A 23254-nucleotide genomic window follows, 5' to 3' on the forward strand; every position below is an offset into this window, starting at 1 on the left:
CCACTGAGAGCAGGCGGGGCGGGGGCAGAGTTACGATTCAGGGTTCATTGAAAAAACAAAATGGCTGACGCCACCATCTGTAAGGCACTGTGGGAGTGGCTCTGCTAGAGCGTTCCCTGAACCCGTGAGCTGTACAGAGCCATATGACCTCTCCATTTATCTCCATGGACTGGATCCTGCTACGGACAACACAGGGGCGTACGGGGACAGGAGAGATGGAGGCTACAAGCCAGGTTAGGTGTTTGCAGAGACTATAGTTTGGTGACTACGTAAGAAAAAAGAACAAAAGAATCAATCGAAGGATACAAACATCAATTTATGAGTAGATGCACTGTTTCAGCTGGGGGGGGGGGTCAGATTTTTTTGTCTCCTATTCTGTTTTGAAAACAATATTATGTCAACTTCAGTGGAAGTGGAATCTCTTGGTAATTCTATCCCATGTACAGTGGACAATCCACAAACACTGATTTCGTCATCCAGCTCCTTCCTACACATTACCCATCATGGCAATGGGCCACAGATGCAAAGCCTCATGGGTATTGTGGTTTATTTATGTCCTGCAGGCAATCAATTCGTAGTCATTTCATTAGTCCACGCTCTGACCAAGGGTGAAATCAAACCACAGGGGAGTCGTCTGTCTACAAATGGGTTACTTAGTGGACTAATGTGTATCAATTGAACTCCCCTAGGAGAAAATTAAACACCACTAGCCTGCTACTGCAACGTAGCAGACGTGGGAAAGACACCTCAGCGGAGGCGCCACTTCCGTTTTTCAGGGGAAATGGAAGTTAGGTTGAAAATACTGTATCCCTGAAATCCAGAAACATCTTCTTACTTCTACTGCAGACATTGTGCTCAGTTTGTTTTGTCAACTTCAGCTCCTTCTCCTGACATACATCGGTCACTGTCTAGCCAGACCCATTTTCCCCCATACTAGAACACAGTAGATTACAGTAACTTAAGTCATTCATACATCATAGCTCTATGCTTATTGGTTGAGACCGTGGCAGTGAGGGCCTACCTGTTGTAGAGGAGGATATCAGGAACCCAGATCTGATTGGAGGGGAAACGAAGGTTCTGAACACCTGGGAAGTTCTCTGGGTTCCAGGAGAGGTAAGTATCTGTCCAGTGCTAGAAGGGAGAGGAGAGGAGAAGAGAGGAGAAGAGAGGAGATGAGAGGAGAGGAGAGGAGAGGAGAGGAGAGGAGAGGAGAGGAGAGGAGAGGAGAGGAGAGGAGAGGAGAGGAGAGGAGAGGAGAGGAGAGGAGAGGAGGAAAGAAAGAAAGAAAGAATGGAGAAGAGAAGGAGATGAGAGATCAGAGTTTTTACATTGACAATTCACAAATACACTGATCCATTCACAGGCCTTCTGTACGGTGTGTAAAACACATTAGGGCACTTGACAGTTCTGTAATTAGCTTCAAAACACTTTCAATCAAATAGAACAGCCATCCTTTCTCCCAATAAGTGGTCCCTATGTCTGTGCCCTTGGCCAGCAGTGGCAGGAGGTTGGGTCATGTTTTGGGCTGTGACTCAACCTTCTAATCCCTCTATTAGGCCACGAGAGTCACGCTAACTCCACCGTATAGAAGCACATAAAAGTACCTCCAAAAGAGACGTTGTGCATTTCACATCCTTTCCTCACATGACTGAACTAAATGATGTGTAACGCGCTGTGAGACTGTCTGTGTAACGCGCTGTGAGACTGTCTGTGTAACGCGCTGTGAGACTGTCTGTGTAACGCGCTGTGAGACTGTCTGTGTAACGCGCTGTGAGACTGTCTGTGTAACGCGCTGTGAGACTGTCTGTGTAACGTGCTGTGAGACTGTCTGTGTAACGCGCTGTGAGACTGTCTGTGTAACACGCTGTGAGACTGTCTGTGTAACGCGCTGTGAGACTGTCTGTGTAACGCGCTGTGAGACTGTCTGTGTAACGCGCTGTGAGACTGTCTGTGTAACGCGCTGTGAGACTGTCTGTGTAACGCGCTGTGAGACTGTCTGTGTAACGCGCTGTGAGACTGTCTGTGTAACGCGCTGTGAGACTGTCTGTGTAACGCGCTGTGAGACTGTCTGTGTAACGCGCTGTGAGACTGTCTGTGTAACGCGCTGTGAGACTGTCTGTGTAACGCGCTGTGAGACTGTCTGTGTAACGCGCTGTGAGACTGTCTGTGTAACACGCTGTGAGACTGTCTGTGTAACACGCTGTGAGACTGTCTGTGTAACACGCTGTGAGACTGTCTGTGTAACGCGCTGTGAGACTGTCTGTGTAACGCGCTGTGAGACTGTCTGTGTAACGCGCTGTGACACTGTCTGTGTAACGCGCTGTGAGACTGTCTGTGTAACGCGCTGTGAGACTGTCTGTGTAACGCGCTGTGAGACTGTCTGTGTAACGCGCTGTGAGACTGTCTGTGTAACACGCTGTGAGACTGTCTGTGTAACACGCTGTGAGACTGTCTGTGTAACACGCTGTGAGACTGTCTGTGTAACACGCTGTGAGACTGTCTGTGTAACGCGCTGTGAGACTGTCTGTGTAACGCGCTGTGAGACTGTCTGTGTAATGCGCTGTGAGACTGTCTGTGTGTCCTCAGATGTTTTTTTGCCATAGGTGTGTTCCCTAACACACAGAGGGAGTCCATCTACTGATGTGGCTACTGAAACTCAGTGCCGGTACATTGGACACACACACACAAACACACACAAACGTTAACATTGGTGTGTGCTTGCCTGCGTGCACGCACATTTATTTTGTGTGTGTGTGTGTGTGTGTGTGTGTGTGTGTGTGTGTGTGTGTGTGTGTGTGTGTGTGTGTGTGTGTGTGTGTGTGTTTATACGAGTATGTGTACACTTCATGGCATGCCAACATCGTGTCACCTCCTCTAGACTTCCCTGACAAACAGTGTTATTTATGTAGCTAATCTCTCCACTAGTAGTCTTCTCTGAACAAACATGGCTTTTATAGTCCTAGAGAGGCCTGTCCTTGACTCTCTCTGTCTTTCATGTTCAAGCTTTGTAGTGGTGGTGAATTAGATCAAAGAGAAACATTAGGCTACATCAGGACATCTCTAAACACAGTTTATATCAAGAGAACACTAGGCTACATCAGGACATCTCTAAACACAGTTTATATCAATAGAACATCAGGCTACATCAGGACATCTCTAAACACAGTTTATATCAATAGAACATCAGGCTACATCAGGACATCTCTAAACACAGTTTATATCAAGAGAACATCAGGCTACATCAGGACATCTCTAAACATAGGTTGGAAAAGGAACATAGATTGGAGGAGTAAAGTTTGTCCAACAGTCTAAATGTTTCTAATTGATGATGTCATTAAGGGCTAATGTCATTCCTGGAACAGTAACATCCCAGAATAGAACATTGAGAATATATTCTGGGATAGAACACTGGGAATATATTCTGAGATAGAACACAGAATATATTCTGGGATAGAACACTGAGAGAATATATTCTGGGATAGAACACTGAGAATATATTCTGGGATAGAACACTGAGAATATATTCTGGGATAGAACACTGAGAGAATATATTCTGGGATAGAACACTGTGAATATATTCTGGGATAGAACACTGTGAGAATATATTCTGGGATAGAACACTGAGAATCTATTCTGGGATAGAACACTGAGAATATATTCTGGGACAGAACACTGAGAATATATTCTCTGGGATAGAACACTGAGAATATATTCTGGGACAGAACACTGAGAATCTATTCTGGGATAGAACACTGTGAGAATATATTCTGGGATAGAACACTGAGAATATATTCTGGTATAGAACACTGAGAATATATTCTGGGATAGAACACTGTGAATATATTCTGGGATAGAACACTGTGAGAATCTATTCTGGGATAGAACACTGAGAATATATTATTGGATAGAACACTGAGAATATATTCTGGTATAGAACACTGAGAATATATTCTGGGACAGAACACTGAGAATATATTCTGGGATAGAACACTGAGAATATATTCTGGGATAGAACACTGAGAATCTATTCTGGGATAGAACACTGAGAATATATTCTGGGATAGAACACTGAGAATATATTCTGGGATAGAACACTGAGAATATATTCTGGGATAGAACACTGAGAATATATTCTGGGATAGAACACTGAGAATCTATTCTGGGATAGAACACTGAGAATATATTCTGGGATAGAACACTGAGAATATATTCTGGGATAGAACACTGAGAATATATTCTAGGATAGAACACTGAGAATATATTCTGGGATAGAACACTGTGAGAATATATTCTAGGATAGAACACTGAGAATATATTCTAGGATAGAACACTGAGAATATATTCTGGGATAGAACACTGTGAGAATATATTCTAGGATAGAACACTGAGAATCTATTCTGGGATAGAACACTGAGAATATATTCTGGGATAGAACACTGAGAATCTATTCTGGGATAGAACACTGAGAATCTATTCTGGGATAGAACACTGAGAATCTAGTCTAACATTGTAAATGCTGACTCCACAAAGTAAAGGTTTAAAGCAGGATGCATCATCTACTCCAGGTTGTAAAGACTACCTAAATTATCCATTTTTTTTGTTAATGTAACTCTTGACCTGAAGCGTCTGCAAAAAAAATTGCTCCCCCGGCCCATTAGCAGAGAAGGGACTCCTGTATTAAGGCCAACACTTGCATAATTTATTGATGAAAACCCCACTGTCAGCCAGTCAGAGTCTGTTCACCTTGAGGGAAACTGACAGGTCAGATAAGAACACAGGACAGTGGATTGTGGTCAGAGGAGGATGCTGAGGGGAGGACGACACATAATAATGGCTGGAAAGGAGCGAATGGAATGGAACCCATGTATCTGATACCATTCCACTGATTCAGCTCCAGACATTACCAAGAGCCCGCCCTCCCCAATTAACGTCCCACCAACCTCCTGTAAGTTGTGGCCTCATTTACAGGCTACCCTGAAAGGACATTGCCATGGAGACGCAGGGCGGGAGAAATGTAACCTTCTCTCCAACCTCCAGCCAATGTGTCACTATCATCTGATAGATAATGTTCCCATGTTGTTACCCATCCCCCTGGTGTATGACCTGATGGACTGTCTGTGGGCTCCTATGTTTCCAACAGTAATAGAAGATGTAGGAGACGTCCCAAAATGGCACCCTGTTCCCTACATAGCTTTACTTTCCACCAGAGCTCTACCCTATATTGGGAATAGGGTGTCATTTGGGATGCAGATTTTAAAATTCAAAATGCTTCTTGCTAAATTCTTGCTCCAAACCTGAAGCCAAACAGCTGGGACATTTTGTCATTCAGCACTGGCTCGCTAAGTCAATCAGAGATCTGAACTCCAGCCCATTATCTGATCTGTGTTCGCGTCAGCAAGTCTCAGTGGGGGGAAAACCTATAAACCATTAGAAATTGTGAGATTTTAATTGAACATTTCATATCCCTCCCTCATTGCAAGGACTTGGGCATGGACATCTGTTGGGAAGGGAGATCATATAGCGCCCACCGCAAGATACAAACACCAGCTTCAACAAGCAAATGAAACAAACAAAATGGCTATTATACTGCAAATGAGGGTCAGACACACAGAACTAGAGTCACACACACACACACACACACACACACAAAGGGTAGAAATTCAGTCTTACCAGCTGCAGCCAGGCGTTGGTCATCAGAACCTGGTTCTTCTCATCCTGGAGAAGAAAAGAAGGGGAAAAAGAAAAAGGAAATGTCTTCAGAGCAGAGGAGAGGTGTTTAGAATATCTCTGTTAGAATATCTCTGTTGAATATCTCTGTTAGAATATCTCTGATAGAATATCTCTGTTAGAATATCTCTGTTAGAATATCTCTGTTAGAATATCTCTGATAGAATATCTCTGTTAGAATATCTCTGATAGAATATCTCTGATAGAATATCTCTGATAGAATATCTCTGATAGAATATCTCTGTTAGAATATCTCTAAAATAATATCTCTGATAGAATATCTCTGATAGAATATCTCTGTTAGAATATCTCTGTTAGAATATCTCTGATAGAATATCTCTGATAGAATATCTCTGTTGAATATCTCTGATAGAATATCTCTGATAGAATAACTCTGATAGAATAAGACTCCACTCTGGGTGAAGAGCAGAGGTGTTTCAATACATCTCTGTTAGAATAACATTATAGAATAATAATATAGACTGAGGAGTTCTGGAGACTACTGTATCTAATACAGACTCTAGAGTTCTGGAGACTACCGTATCTAATACAGACTGTAGAGTTCTGGAGACTACCGTATCTAATACAGACTGTAGAGTTCTGGAGACTACTGTATCTAATACAGACTGTAGAGACTACCATATCTAATACAGACTGTAGAGTTCTGGAGACTACCGTATCTAATACAGACTGTAGAGTTCTGTAGACTACTGTATCGAATACAGACTGTAGAGTTCTGGAGACTACTGTATCTCATATAGACTGTAGAGTTCTGGAGACTACTGTATCTCATATAGACTGTAGAGACTACTGTATCTAATACAGACTGTAGAGACTACTGTATCTAATACAGACTGTAGAGACTACTGTATCTAATATAGACTGTAGAGTTCTGGAGACTACTGTATCTAATACAAACTGTAGAGACTACTGTATCTCATATAGACTGTAGAGACTACTGTATCTAATATAGACTGTAGAGACTACTGTATCTCATATAGACTGTAGAGACTACTGTATCTAATATAAACTGTAGAGTTCTGGAGACTACTGTATCTCGTACAGACTGTAGAGTTCTGAAGACTACTGTATATAATACAGACTGTAGAGACTACCGTATCTAATACAGACTGTAGAGTTCTGGAGACTACTGTATATAATACAGACTGTAGAGACTACTGTATCTCATACAGACTGTAGAGTTCTGGAGACTACCGTATCTAATACAGACTGTAGAGTTCTGGAGACTACCATATCTAATACAGACTGTAGAGTTTTGGAGACTACTGTATCTAATACAGACTGTAGAGACTACTGTATCTAATACAGACTGTAGAGTTCTGGAGACTACCGTATCTAATACAGACGGTGGAGTTCTGGAGACTACTGTATCTAATACAGACTGTAAAGACTACTGTATCTAATACAGACTGTAGAGTTCTGGAGACTACCGTATCTAATACAGACTGTAGAGACTAGTGTATCTCATACAGACTGTAGAGTTCTGGAGACTACCGTATCTAATACAGACTGTAGAGTTCTGGAGACTACAGTATCTAATACAGACTGTAGAGTTCTGGAGACTACTGTATATAATACAGACTGTAGAGTTCTGGAGACTACTGTATATAATACAGACTGTAGAGACTACTGTATCTCATACAGACTGTAGAGTTCTGGAGACTACTGTATCTAATACAGACTGTAGAGTTCTGGAGACTACCGTATCTAATACAGACTGTAGAGTTCTGGAGACTACTGTATCTCATATAGACTGTAGAGTTCTGGAGACTACTGTATCTCATATAGACTGTAGAGACTACTGTATCTAATACAGACTGTAGAGACTACTGTATCTAATACAGACTGTAGAGACTACTGTATCTAATATAGACTGTAGAGTTCTGGAGACTACTGTATCTAATATAGACTGTAGAGACTACTGTATCTCATATAGACTGTAGAGACTATTGTATCTAATACAGACTGTAGAGACTACTGTATCTCATATAGACTGTAGAGACTACTGTATCTAATATAGACTGTAGAGACTACTGTATCTCATATAGACTGTAGAGACTACTCTATCTAATATAAACTGTAGAGTTCTGGAGACTACTGTATCTCGTACAGACTGTAGAGTTCTGGAGACTACTGTATATAATACAGACTGTAGAGACTACCGTATCTAATACAGACTGTAGAAATCTGGAGACTACTGTATATAATACAGAATGTAGAGACTAATGTATCTCATACAGACTGTAGAGTTCTGGAGACTACCGTATCTAATACAGACTGTAGAGTTCTGGAGACTACCGTATCTAATACAGACTGTAGAGTTTTGGAGACTACTGTATCTAATACAGACTGTAGAGACTACTGTATCTAATACAGACTGTAGAGTTCTGGAGACTACCGTATCTAATACAGACTGTAGAGACTAGTGTATCTCATACAGACTGTAGAGTTCTGGAGACTACCGTATCTAATACAGACTGTAGAGTTCTGGAGACTACCGTATCTAATACAGACTGTAGAGTTCTGGAGACTACTGTATATAATACAGACTGTAGAGTTCTGGAGACTACCGTATCTAATACAGACTGTAGAGACTACTGTATCTCATACAGACTGTAGAGTTCTGGAGACTACTGTATCTAATACAGACTGTAGAGTTCTGGAGACTACCGTATCTAATACAGATTGTAGAGTTCTGGAGACTACTGTATATAATACAGACTGTAGAGTTCTGGAGACTACTGTATCTAATACAGACTGTAGAGTTCTAGAGACTACTGTATCTAATACAGACTGTAGAGTTCTAGAGACTACTGTATCTAATACAGACTGTAGAGTTCTGGAGACTACTGTATCTAATACAGACTGTAGAGTTCTGGAGACTACTGTATCTAATGCAGACTGTAGAGACTACTGTATCTAATACAGACTGTAGAGTTCTGGAGACTACTGTATCTAATACAGACTGTAGAGACTACTGTATCTAATACAGACTGTAGAGACTACTGTATCTAATATAGACTGTAGAGTTCTGGAGACTACTGTATCTAATACAGACTGTAGAGACTACTGTATCTCATATAGACTGTAGAGACTATTGTATCTAATACAGACTGTAGAGACTACTGTATCTCATATAGCCTGTAGAGACTACTGTATCTAATATAGACTGTAGAGACTACTGTATCTCATATAGACTGTAGAGACTACTGTATCTAATATAAACTGTAGAGTTCTGGAGACTACTGTATCTCGTACAGACTGTAGAGTTCTGAAGACTACTGTATATAATACAGACTGTAGAGACTACCGTATCTAATACAGACTGTAGAGTTCTGGAGACTACTGTATATAACACAGATTGTAGAGACTACTGTATCTCATACAGACTGTAGAGTTCTGGAGACTACCGTATCTAATACAGACTGTAGAGTTCTGGAGACTACCATATCTAATACAGACTGTAGAGTTTTGGAGACTACTGTATCTAATACAGACTGTAGAGACTACCGTATCTAATACAGACTGTAGAGTTCTGGAGACTACCGTATCTAATACAGACGGTGGAGTTCTGGAGACTACTGTATCTAATACAGACTGTAGAGACTACTGTATCTAATACAGCCTGTAGAGTTCTGGAGACTACCGTATCTAATACAGACTGTGGAGACTAGTGTATCTCATACAGACTGTAGAGTTCTGGAGACTACCGTATCTAATACAGACTGTAGAGTTCTGGAGACTACCGTATCTAATACAGACTGTAGAGTTCTGGAGACTACTGTATATAATACAGACTGTAGAGTTCTGGAGACTACTGTATATAATACAGACTGTAGAGACTACTGTATCTCATACAGACTGTAGAGTTCTGGAGACTACTGTATCTAATACAGACTGTAGAGTTCTGGAGACTACCGTATCTAATACAGACTGTAGAGTTCTGGAGACTACTGTATCTCATATAGACTGTAGAGTTCTGGAGACTACTGTATCTCATATAGACTGTAGAGACTACTGTATCTAATACAGACTGTAGAGACTACTGTATCTAATACAGACTGTAGAGACTACTGTATCTAATATAGACTGTAGAGTTCTGGAGACTACTATATCTAATACAGACTGTAGAGACTACTGTATCTCATATAGACTGTAGAGACTATTGTATCTAATACAGACTGTAGAGACTACTGTATCTCATATAGACTGTAGAGACTACTGTATCTAATATAGACTGTAGAGACTACTGTATCCCATATAGACTGTAGAGACTACTGTATCTAATATAAACTGTAGAGTTCTGGAGACTACTGTATCTCGTACAGACTGTAGAGTTCTGGAGACTACTGTATATAATACAGACTGTAGAGACTACCGTATCTAATACAGACTGTAGAGTTCTGGAGACTACTGTATCTAATACAAACTGTAGAGACTACTGTATCTCATATAGACTGTAGAGACTACTGTATCTAATATAGACTGTAGAGACTACTGTATCTCATATAGACTGTAGAGACTACTGTATCTAATATAAACTGTAGAGTTCTGGAGACTACTGTATCTCATACAGACTGTAGAGTTCTGAAGACTACTGTATATAATACAGACTGTAGAGACTACCGTATCTAATACAGACTGTAGAGTTCTGGAGACTACTGTATATAATACAGACTGTAGAGACTACTGTATCTCATACAGACTGTAGAGTTCTGGAGACTACCGTATCTAATACAGACTGTAGAGTTCTGGAGACTACCATATCTAATACAGACTGTAGAGTTTTGGAGACTACTGTATCTAATACAGACTGTAGAGACTACTGTATCTAATACAGACTGTAGAGTTCTGGAGACTACCGTATCTAATACAGACGGTGGAGTTCTGGAGACTACTGTATCTAATACAGACTGTAGAGACTACTGTATCTAATACAGACTGTAGAGTTCTGGAGACTACCGTATCTAATACAGACTGTAGAGACTAGTGTATCTCATACAGACTGTAGAGTTCTGGAGACTACCGTATCTAATACAGACTGTAGAGTTCTGGAGACTACAGTATCTAATACAGACTGTAGAGTTCTGGAGACTACTGTATATAATACAGACTGTAAAGTTCTGGAGACTACTGTATATAATACAGACTGTAGAGACTACTGTATCTCATACAGACTGTAGAGTTCTGGAGACTACTGTATCTAATACAGACTGTAGAGTTCTGGAGACTACCGTATCTAATACAGACTGTAGAGTTCTGGAGACTACTGTATCTCATATAGACTGTAGAGTTCTGGAGACTACTGTATCTCATATAGACTGTAGAGACTACTGTATCTAATACAGACTGTAGAGACTACTGTATCTAATACAGACTGTAGAGACTACTGTATCTAATATAGACTGTAGAGTTCTGGAGACTACTGTATCTAATACAGACTGTAGAGACTACTGTATCTCATATAGACTGTAGAGACTATTGTATCTAATACAGACTGTAGAGACTACTGTATCTCATATAGACTGTAGAGACTACTGTATCTAATATAGACTGTAGAGACTACTGTATCTCATATAGACTGTAGAGACTACTGTATCCCATATAGACTGTAGAGACTACTGTATCTAATATAAACTGTAGAGTTCTGGAGACTACTGTATCTCGTACAGACTGTAGAGTTCTGGAGACTACTGTATATAATACAGACTGTAGAGACTACCGTATCTAATACAGACTGTAGAGTTCTGGAGACTACTGTATCTAATACAAACTGTAGAGACTACTGTATCTCATATAGACTGTAGAGACTACTGTATCTAATATAGACTGTAGAGACTACTGTATCTCATATAGACTGTAGAGACTACTGTATCTAATATAAACTGTAGAGTTCTGGAGACTACTGTATCTCGTACAGACTGTAGAGTTCTGAAGACTACTGTATATAATACAGACTGTAGAGACTACCGTATCTAATACAGACTGTAGAGTTCTGGAGACTACTGTATATAATACAGACTGTAGAGACTACTGTATCTCATACAGACTGTAGAGTTCTGGAGACTACCGTATCTAATACAGACTGTAGAGTTCTGGAGACTACCATATCTAATACAGACTGTAGAGTTTTGGAGACTACTGTATCTAATACAGACTGTAGAGACTACTGTATCTAATACAGACTGTAGAGTTCTGGAGACTACCGTATCTAATACAGACGGTGGAGTTCTGGAGACTACTGTATCTAATACAGACTGTAGAGACTACTGTATCTAATACAGACTGTAGAGTTCTGGAGACTACCGTATCTAATACAGACTGTAGAGACTAGTGTATCTCATACAGACTGTAGAGTTCTGGAGACTACCGTATCTAATACAGACTGTAGAGTTCTGGAGACTACAGTATCTAATACAGACTGTAGAGTTCTGGAGACTACTGTATATAATACAGACTGTAGAGTTCTGGAGACTACTGTATATAATACAGACTGTAGAGACTACTGTATCTCATACAGACTGTAGAGTTCTGGAGACTACTGTATCTAATACAGACTGTAGAGTTCTGGAGACTACCGTATCTAATACAGACTGTAGAGTTCTGGAGACTACTGTATCTCATATAGACTGTAGAGTTCTGGAGACTACTGTATCTCATATAGACTGTAGAGACTACTGTATCTAATACAGACTGTAGAGACTACTGTATCTAATACAGACTGTAGAGACTACTGTATCTAATATAGACTGTAGAGTTCTGGAGACTACTGTATCTAATACAGACTGTAGAGACTACTGTATCTCATATAGACTGTAGAGACTATTGTATCTAATACAGACTGTAGAGACTACTGTATCTCATATAGACTGTAGAGACTACTGTATCTAATATAGACTGTAGAGACTACTGTATCTCATATAGACTGTAGAGACTACTCTATCTAATATAAACTGTAGAGTTCTGGAGACTACTCTATCTCGTACAGACTGTAGAGTTCTGGAGACTACTGTATATAATACAGACTGTAGAGACTACCGTATCTAATACAGACTGTAGAGTTCTGGAGACTACTGTATATAATACAGACTGTAGAGACTACTGTATCTCATACAGACTGTAGAGTTCTGGAGACTACCGTATCTAATACAGACTGTAGAGTTCTGGAGACTACCGTATCTAATACAGACTGTAGAGTTTTGGAGACTACTGTATCTAATACAGACTGTAGAGACTACTGTATCTAATACAGACTGTAGAGTTCTGGAGACTACCGTATCTAATACAGACTGTAGAGACTAGTGTATCTCATACAGACTGTAGAGTTCTGGAGACTACCGTATCTAATACAGACTGTAGAGTTCTGGAGACTACCGTATCTAATACAGACTGTAGAGTTCTGGAGACTACTGTATATAATACAGACTGTAGAGTTCTGGAGACTACCGTATCTAATACAGACTGTAGAGACTACTGTATCTCATACAGACTGTAGAGTTCTGGAGACTACTGTATCTAATAAAGACTGTAGAGTTCTGGAGACTACCGTATCTAATACAGACTGTAGAGTTCTGGAGACTACTGTATATAATACAGACTGTAGAGTTCTGGAGACTACTGTATCTAATACAGACTGTAGAGTTCTAGAGACTACTGTATCTAATACAGACTGTAGAGTTCTAGAGACTACTGTATCTAATACAGACTGTAGAGTTCTGGAGACTACTGTATCTAATACAGACTGTAGAGTTCTGGAGACTACTGTATCTAATGCAGACTGTAGAGACTACTGTATCTAATACAGAATGTAGAGTTCTGGAGACTACTGTATCTAATACAGACTGTAGAGACTACTGTATCTAATACAGACTGTAGAGTTCTGGAGACTACCGTATCTAATATAGACTATAGAGTTCTGGAGACTACTGTATCTAATACAGACTGTAGAGTTCTGGAGACTACTGTATCTAATACAGACTGTAGAGTTTTGTAGACTACTGTATCGAATACAGACTGTAGAGACTACTGTATCTAATATAGACTGTAAGGGTTCTAGAGACTACTGTATCTAATACAGACTGTAGAGTTCTGGAGACTACTGTATCTCATATAGACTGTAGAGTTCTGGAGACTACTGTATCTCATATAGACTGTAGAGACTACTGTATCTAATACAGACTGTAGAGACTACTGTATCTAATATAGACTGTAGAGTTCTGGAGACTACTGTATCTAATACAGACTGTAGAGACTACTGTATCTCATATAGACTGTAGAGACTATTGTATCTAATACAGACTGTAGAGATTACTGTATCTCATATAGACTGTAGAGACTACTGTATCTAATATAGACTGTAGAGACTACTGTATCTCATATAGACTGTAGAGACTACTGTATCTAATATAAACTGTAGAGTTCTGGAGACTACTGTATCTCGTACAGACTGTAGAGTTCTGAAGACTACTGTATATAATACAGACTGTAGAGACTACCGTATCTAATACAGACTGTAGAGTTCTGGAGACTACTGTATATAATACAGATTGTAGAGACTACTGTATCTCATACAGACTGTAGAGTTCTGGAGACTACCGTATCTAATACAGACTGTAGAGTTCTGGAGACTACCATATCTAATACAGACTGTAGAGTTTTGGAGACTACTGTATCTAATACAGACTGTAGAGACTACTGTATCTCATACAGACTGTAGAGTTCTGGAGACTACTGTATCTAATACAGACTGTAGAGTTCTGGAGACTACCGTATCTAATACAGACTGTAGAGTTCTGGAGACTACTGTATCTCATATAGACTGTAGAGTTCTGGAGACTACTGTATCTCATATAGACTGTAGAGACTACTGTATCTAATACAGACTGTAGAGACTACTGTATCTAATACAGACTGTAGAGACTACTGTATCTAATATAGACTGTAGAGTTCTGGAGACTACTGTATCTAATACAGACTGTAGAGACTACTGTATCTCATATAGACTGTAGAGACTATTGTATCTAATACAGACTGTAGAGACTACTGTATCTCATATAGACTGTAGAGACTACTGTATCTAATATAGACTGTAGAGACTACTGTATCTCATATAGACTGTAGAGACTACTCTATCTAATATAAACTGTAGAGTTCTGGAGACTACTCTATCTCGTACAGACTGTAGAGTTCTGGAGACTACTGTATATAATACAGACTGTAGAGACTACCGTATCTAATACAGACTGTAGAGTTCTGGAGACTACTGTATATAATACAGACTGTAGAGACTACTGTATCTCATACAGACTGTAGAGTTCTGGAGACTACCGTATCTAATACAGACTGTAGAGTTCTGGAGACTACCGTATCTAATACAGACTGTAGAGTTTTGGAGACTACTGTATCTAATACAGACTGTAGAGACTACTGTATCTAATACAGACTGTAGAGTTCTGGAGACTACCGTATCTAATACAGACTGTAGAGACTAGTGTATCTCATACAGACTGTAGAGTTCTGGAGACTACCGTATCTAATACAGACTGTAGAGTTCTGGAGACTACCGTATCTAATACAGACTGTAGAGTTCTGGAGACTACTGTATATAATACAGACTGTAGAGTTCTGGAGACTACCGTATCTAATACAGACTGTAGAGACTACTGTATCTCATACAGACTGTAGAGTTCTGGAGACTACTGTATCTAATAAAGACTGTAGAGTTCTGGAGACTACCGTATCTAATACAGACTGTAGAGTTCTGGAGACTACTGTATATAATACAGACTGTAGAGTTCTGGAGACTACTGTATCTAATACAGACTGTAGAGTTCTAGAGACTACTGTATCTAATACAGACTGTAGAGTTCTAGAGACTACTGTATCTAATACAGACTGTAGAGTTCTGGAGACTACTGTATCTAATACAGACTGTAGAGTTCTGGAGACTACTGTATCTAATGCAGACTGTAGAGACTACTGTATCTAATACAGAATGTAGAGTTCTGGAGACTACTGTATCTAATACAGACTGTAGAGACTACTGTATCTAATACAGACTGTAGAGTTCTGGAGACTACCGTATCTAATATAGACTATAGAGTTCTGGAGACTACTGTATCTAATACAGACTGTAGAGTTCTGGAGACTACTGTATCTAATACAGACTGTAGAGTTTTGTAGACTACTGTATCGAATACAGACTGTAGAGACTACTGTATCTAATATAGACTGTAAGGGTTCTAGAGACTACTGTATCTAATACAGACTGTAGAGTTCTGGAGACTACTGTATCTCATATAGACTGTAGAGTTCTGGAGACTACTGTATCTCATATAGACTGTAGAGACTACTGTATCTAATACAGACTGTAGAGACTACTGTATCTAATATAGACTGTAGAGTTCTGGAGACTACTGTATCTAATACAGACTGTAGAGACTACTGTATCTCATATAGACTGTAGAGACTATTGTATCTAATACAGACTGTAGAGATTACTGTATCTCATATAGACTGTAGAGACTACTGTATCTAATATAGACTGTAGAGACTACTGTATCTCATATAGACTGTAGAGACTACTGTATCTAATATAAACTGTAGAGTTCTGGAGACTACTGTATCTCGTACAGACTGTAGAGTTCTGAAGACTACTGTATATAATACAGACTGTAGAGACTACCGTATCTAATACAGACTGTAGAGTTCTGGAGACTACTGTATATAATACAGATTGTAGAGACTACTGTATCTCATACAGACTGTAGAGTTCTGGAGACTACCGTATCTAATACAGACTGTAGAGTTCTGGAGACTACCATATCTAATACAGACTGTAGAGTTTTGGAGACTACTGTATCTAATACAGACTGTAGAGACTACCGTATCTAATACAGACTGTAGAGTTCTGGAGACTACCGTATCTAATACAGACGGTGGAGTTCTGGAGACTACTGTATCTAATACAGACTGTAGAGACTACTGTATCTAATACAGCCTGTAGAGTTCTGGAGACTACCGTATCTAATACAGACTGTGGAGACTAGTGTATCTCATACAGACTGTAGAGTTCTGGAGACTACCGTATCTAATACAGACTGTAGAGTTCTGGAGACTACCGTATCTAATACAGACTGTAGAGTTCTGGAGACTACTGTATATAATACAGACTGTAGAGTTCTGGAGACTACTGTATATAATACAGACTGTAGAGACTACTGTATCTCATACAGACTGTAGAGTTCTGGAGACTACTGTATCTAATACAGACTGTAGAGTTCTGGAGACTACCGTATCTAATACAGACTGTAGAGTTCTGGAGACTACTGTATCTCATATAGACTGTAGAGTTCTGGAGACTACTGTATCTCATATAGACTGTAGAGACTACTGTATCTAATACAGACTGTAGAGACTACTGTATCTAATACAGACTGTAGAGACTACTGTATCTAATACAGACTGTAGAGACTACTGTATCTAATATAGACTGTAGAGTTCTGGAGACTACTATATCTAATACAGACTGTAGAGACTACTGTATCTCATATAGACTGTAGAGACTATTGTATCTAATACAGACTGTAGAGACTACTGTATCTCATATAGACTGTAGAGACTACTGTATCTAATATAGACTGTAGAGACTACTGTATCCCATATAGACTGTAGAGACTACTGTATCTAATATAAACTGTAGAGTTCTGGAGACTACTGTATCTCGTACAGACTGTAGAGTTCTGGAGACTACTGTATATAATACAGACTGTAGAGACTACCGTATCTAATACAGACTGTAGAGTTCTGGAGACTACCGTATCTAATACAGACTGTAGAGTTCTGGAGACTACTGTATATAATACAGACAGTAGAGACTACTGTATCTAATACAGACTGTAGAGTTCTGAAGACTACTGTATATAATACAGACTGTAGAGTTCTGGAGACTACTGTATATAATACAGACTGTAGAGACTACCGTATCTAATACAGACTGTAGAGTTCTAGAGACTACCGTATCTAATATAGACTGTAGAGTTCTGGAGACTACTGTATCTAATACAGACTGTAGAGTTCTGGAGACTACCGTATCTAATAAAGACTGTAGAGACTACTGTATCTAATATAGACTGTAGAGTTCTGGAGACTACTAATATCTAATACAGACTGTAGAGTTCTGGAGACTACCGTATCTAATACAGACTGTAGAGTTTTGGAGACTACTGTATCTAATACAGACTGTAGAGACTACTGTATCTAATACAGACTGTAGAGTTCTGGAGACTACAGTATCTAATACAGACAGTGGATTTCTGGAGACTACTGTATATAATACAGACTGTAGAGTTCTGGAGACTACTGTATCTAATACAGAATGTAGAGACTACTGTATCTCATACAGACTGTAGAGTTCTGGAGACTACCGTATCTAATACAGGCTGTAGAGTTCTGGAGACTACCGTATCTAATACAGACTGTAGAGTTCTGGAGACTACTGTATATAATACAGACAGTAGAGACTACCGTATCTAATTCAGACTGTAGAGTTCTGGAGACTACTGTATATAATACAGACTGTAGAGTTCTGGAGACTACTGTATATAATACAGACTGTAGAGACTACCGTATCTAATACAGACTGTAGAGTTCTAGAGACTACCGTATCTAATATAGACTGTAGAGTTCTGGAGACTACTGTATCTAATACAGACTGTAGAGTTCTGGAGACTACCGTATCTAATACAGACTGTAGAGACTACTGTATCTAATATAGACTGTAGAGTTCTGGAGACTACTAATATCTAATACAGACTGTAGAGTTCTGGAGACTACCGTATCTAATACAGACTGTAGATACTACTGTATCTAATATAGACTGTAGAGTTCTGGAGAATACTAATATCTAATACAGACTGTAGAGTTCTGGAGACTACCATATCTAATACAGACTGTAGAGTTCTGGAGACTACCGTATCTAATACAGACTGTAAAGTTCTAGAGACTACTGTATCTAATACAGACTGTAGAGTTCTAGAGACTACTGTATCTAATACAGACTGTAGAGTTCTGGAGACTACCGTATCTAATACAGACTGTAGAGTTCTGGAGACTACTGTATCTAATGCAGACTGTAGAGACTACTGTATCTAATACAGACTGTAGAGTTCTGGAGACTACTGTATCTAATACAGACTGTAGAGACTACTGTATCTAATACAGACTGTAGAGTTCTGGAGACTACCGTATCTAATATAGACTATAGAGTTCTGGAGACTACTGTATCTAATACAGACTGTAGAGACTACTGTATCTAATACAGACTGTAGAGTTCTGGAGACTACTGTATCTAATACAGACTGTAGAGACTACTGTATCTAATACAGACTGTAGAGTTCTGGAGACTACCGTATCGAATACAGACTGTAGAGACTACTGTATCTAATACAGACTGTAGAGTTCTGGAGACTACCGTATCTAATACAGACGGTGGAGTTCTGGAGACTACTGTATATAATACAGACTGTAGAGACTACCGTATCTAATACAGACTGTAGAGACTAACGTATCTAATACAGACTGTAGAGACTACCGTATCTAATACAGACTGTAGAGACTACCGTATCTAATACAGACTGTAGAGTTCTGGAGACTACTGTATATAATACAGACTGTAGAGACTAGTGTATCTAATACATACTGTAGAGTTCTGGAGACTACCGTATCTAATACAGACTGTAGAGTTCTGGAGACTACTGTATATAATACAGACTGTACAGACTACCGTATCTAAAACAGACTGTAGAGTTCTGGAGACTACTGTATATAATATAGACTGTAGAGACTACCGTATCTAATACAGACTGTAGAGTTCTAGAGACTACCGTAACTAATATAGACTGTAGAGTTCTGGAGACTACTGTATCTAATACAGACTGTAGAGTTCTGGAGACTACCGTATCTAATACAGACTGTAGAGACTACTGTATCTAATATAGACTGTAGAGTTCTGGAGACTACTAATATCTAATACAGACTGTAGAGTTCTGGAGACTACTGTATCTAATACAGACTGTAGAGTTCTGGAGACTACTGTATCTAATACAGACTGTAGAGACTACTTTATCTAATACAGACTGTAGAGTTCTTGAGACTACCGTATCTAATATAGACTATAGAGTTCTGGAGACTACTGTATCTAATACAGACTGTAGAGTTCTGGAGACTACCGTATCTAATACAGACTGTAGAGACTACTGTATCTAATATAGACTGTAGAGTTCTGGAGACTACTAATATCTAATACAGACTGTAGAGTTCTGGAGACTACCGTATCTAATACAGACTGTAGAGTATTGGAGACTACTGTATCTAATACAGACTGTAGAGACTACTGTATCTAATACAGACTGTAGAGTTCTGGAGACTACTGTATCTAATACAGACTGTAGAGACTACCGTATCTAATACAGACTGTAGAGTTCTGGAGGCTACTGTATCTAATACAGACTGTAGAGTTCTGGAGACTACTGTATCTAATACAGACTGTAGAGACTACCGTATCTAATACAGACTGTAGAGTTTTGGAGACTACTGTATCTAATACAGACTGTAGAGTTCTGGAGACGACTGTATCTAATACAGACTGTAGAGTTCTGGGGACTACTGTATCTAATATAGACTGTAGAGACTACTGTATCTAATACAGACTGTAGAGTTCTGGAGACTACTAATATCTAATACAGACTGTAGAGTTCTGGAGACTACCGTATCTAATACAGACTGTAGATACTACTGTATCTAATATAGACTGTAGAGTTCTGGAGAATACTAATATCTAATACAGACTGTAGAGTTCTGGAGACTACCGTATCTAATACAGACTGTAGAGTTCTGGAGACTACCGTATCTAATACAGACTGTAGAGTTCTAGAGACTACTGTATCTAATACAGACTGTAGAGTTCTAGAGACTACTGTATCTAATACAGACTGTAGAGTTCTGGAGACTACCGTATCTAATACAGACTGTAGAGTTCTGGAGACTACTGTATCTAATGCAGACTGTAGAGACTACTGTATCTAATACAGACTGTAGAGTTCTGGAGACTACTGTATCTAATACAGACTGTAGAGACTACTGTATCTAATACAGACTGTAGAGTTCTGGAGACTACCGTATCTAATATAGACTATAGAGTTCTGGAGACTACTGTATCTAATACAGACTGTAGAGACTACTGTATCTAATACAGACTGTAGAGTTCTGGAGACTACTGTATCTAATACAGACTGTAGAGACTACTGTATCTAATACAGACTGTAGAGTTCTGGAGACTACCGTATCGAATACAGACTGTAGAGACTACTGTATCTAATACAGACTGTAGAGTTCTGGAGACTACCGTATCTAATACAGACGGTGGAGTTCTGGAGACTACTGTATATAATACAGACTGTAGAGACTACCGTATCTAATACAGACTGTAGAGACTAACGTATCTAATACAGACTGTAGAGACTACCGTATCTAATACAGACTGTAGAGACTACCGTATCTAATACAGACTGTAGAGTTCTGGAGACTACTGTATATAATACAGACTGTAGAGACTAGTGTATCTAATACATACTGTAGAGTTCTGGAGACTACCGTATCTAATACAGACTGTAGAGTTCTGGAGACTACTGTATATAATACAGACTGTACAGACTACCGTATCTAAAACAGACTGTAGAGTTCTGGAGACTACTGTATATAATATAGACTGTAGAGACTACCGTATCTAATACAGACTGTAGAGTTCTAGAGACTACCGTAACTAATATAGACTGTAGAGTTCTGGAGACTACTGTATCTAATACAGACTGTAGAGTTCTGGAGACTACCGTATCTAATACAGACTGTAGAGACTACTGTATCTAATATAGACTGTAGAGTTCTGGAGACTACTAATATCTAATACAGACTGTAGAGTTCTGGAGACTACTGTATCTAATACAGACTGTAGAGTTCTGGAGACTACTGTATCTAATACAGACTGTAGAGACTACTTTATCTAATACAGACTGTAGAGTTCTTGAGACTACCGTATCTAATATAGACTATAGAGTTCTGGAGACTACTGTATCTAATACAGACTGTAGAGTTCTGGAGACTACCGTATCTAATACAGACTGTAGAGACTACTGTATCTAATATAGACTGTAGAGTTCTGGAGACTACTAATATCTAATACAGACTGTAGAGTTCTGGAGACTACCGTATCTAATACAGACTGTAGAGTTTTGGAGACTACTGTATCTAATACAGACTGTAGAGACTACTGTATCTAATACAGACTGTAGAGTTCTGGAGACTACTGTATCTAATACAGACTGTAGAGACTACCGTATCTAATACAGACTGTAGAGTTCTGGAGGCTACTGTATCTAATACAGACTGTAGAGTTCTGGAGACTACTGTATCTAATACAGACTGTAGAGACTACCGTATCTAATACAGACTGTAGAGTTTTGGAGACTACTGTATCTAATACAGACTGTAGAGTTCTGGAGACTACTGTATCTAATACAGACTGTAGAGTTCTAGAGACTACTGTATCTAATACAGACTGTAGAGTTCTGGAGACGACTGTATCTAATACAGACTGTAGAGTTCTGGGGACTACTGTATCTAATATAGACTGTAGAGACTACTGTATCTAATACAGACTGTAGAGACTACTGTATCTAATACAGACTGTAGAGACTACTGAATCTAATACAGACTGTAGAGACTACTGTATCTAATACAGACTGTAGAGTTCTGGAGACTACTATATCTAATACAGACTGTAGAGACTACTGTATCTAATACAGACTGTAGAGACTACTGTATCTAATACAGACTGTAGAGACTACTGTATCTAATACAGACTGTAGAGACTACTGTATCTAATACAGACGGTGGAGTTCTGGCTGTGGCTCGTATAAATTCATCCCTAAACTAACGGATGACTAAACTAAAGAAAACTAAACCGCTGAGGGGGATGTTGGCTCTGGTGTGAGTATCAAAACACTTGCAGTTAAAATGTGTTTTCAGATGGAAGGCGGCCATCTTGGCAGGGCTTCGTTGTAACATTTGGTCTGTGTTTGTTCCGGAACGGCTTCCAGGAACGATGAAGGAGGGAGGAGGAGGAGGAGGAGGGAGGAGAAGAAGAGAGGGGACAGCGAAGGATGGACATTGAAGTTGGATACGACGAAAGAGAGAGAGAGAGAGAGAGAGAGGAAGACAGCTGATCCCCTGTTCTACAGGATGACCACAAACCAAACATCAGCCAGGAGGAGAAAAGTTTGGTTGTTCTCTTTGGTCTTGAGGGTGAATCTCAGCATTAGTGGGCTGAGAGGGTAGTATTTAAAACAGTGCTACACGGTACATCAAGCTAATACAGGGTAGTATTTAAAACAGTGCTACACGGTACATCAAGCTAATACAGGGTAGTATTTAAAACAGTGCTACACAGTAC

The 23254-nt window shown here is 39.3% G+C and overlaps 1 protein-coding gene across 1 annotated transcript in view; it reads right to left on the reverse strand.

Moving 5' to 3' along the window:
* Window positions 1-23254, reverse strand: part of LOC118941433 (neuronal acetylcholine receptor subunit alpha-7-like) — a 99625-nt gene that overhangs the window by 39862 nt on the left and 36509 nt on the right. Inside the window, exons 3-4 of the mRNA XM_036954111.1 lie at window positions 5671-5715; window positions 1022-1131 (exon numbers count right to left, since the gene is read on the reverse strand). Coding sequence (XP_036810006.1) covers window positions 1022-1131; window positions 5671-5715 — 155 coding nt within the window. The remainder of the gene's footprint in view (window positions 1-1021; window positions 1132-5670; window positions 5716-23254) is intronic.

The sequence above is a fragment of the Oncorhynchus mykiss genome, chromosome 19 (assembly GCF_013265735.2).
Source record: "Oncorhynchus mykiss isolate Arlee chromosome 19, USDA_OmykA_1.1, whole genome shotgun sequence".
NCBI lineage: Eukaryota > Metazoa > Chordata > Actinopteri > Salmoniformes > Salmonidae > Oncorhynchus > Oncorhynchus mykiss.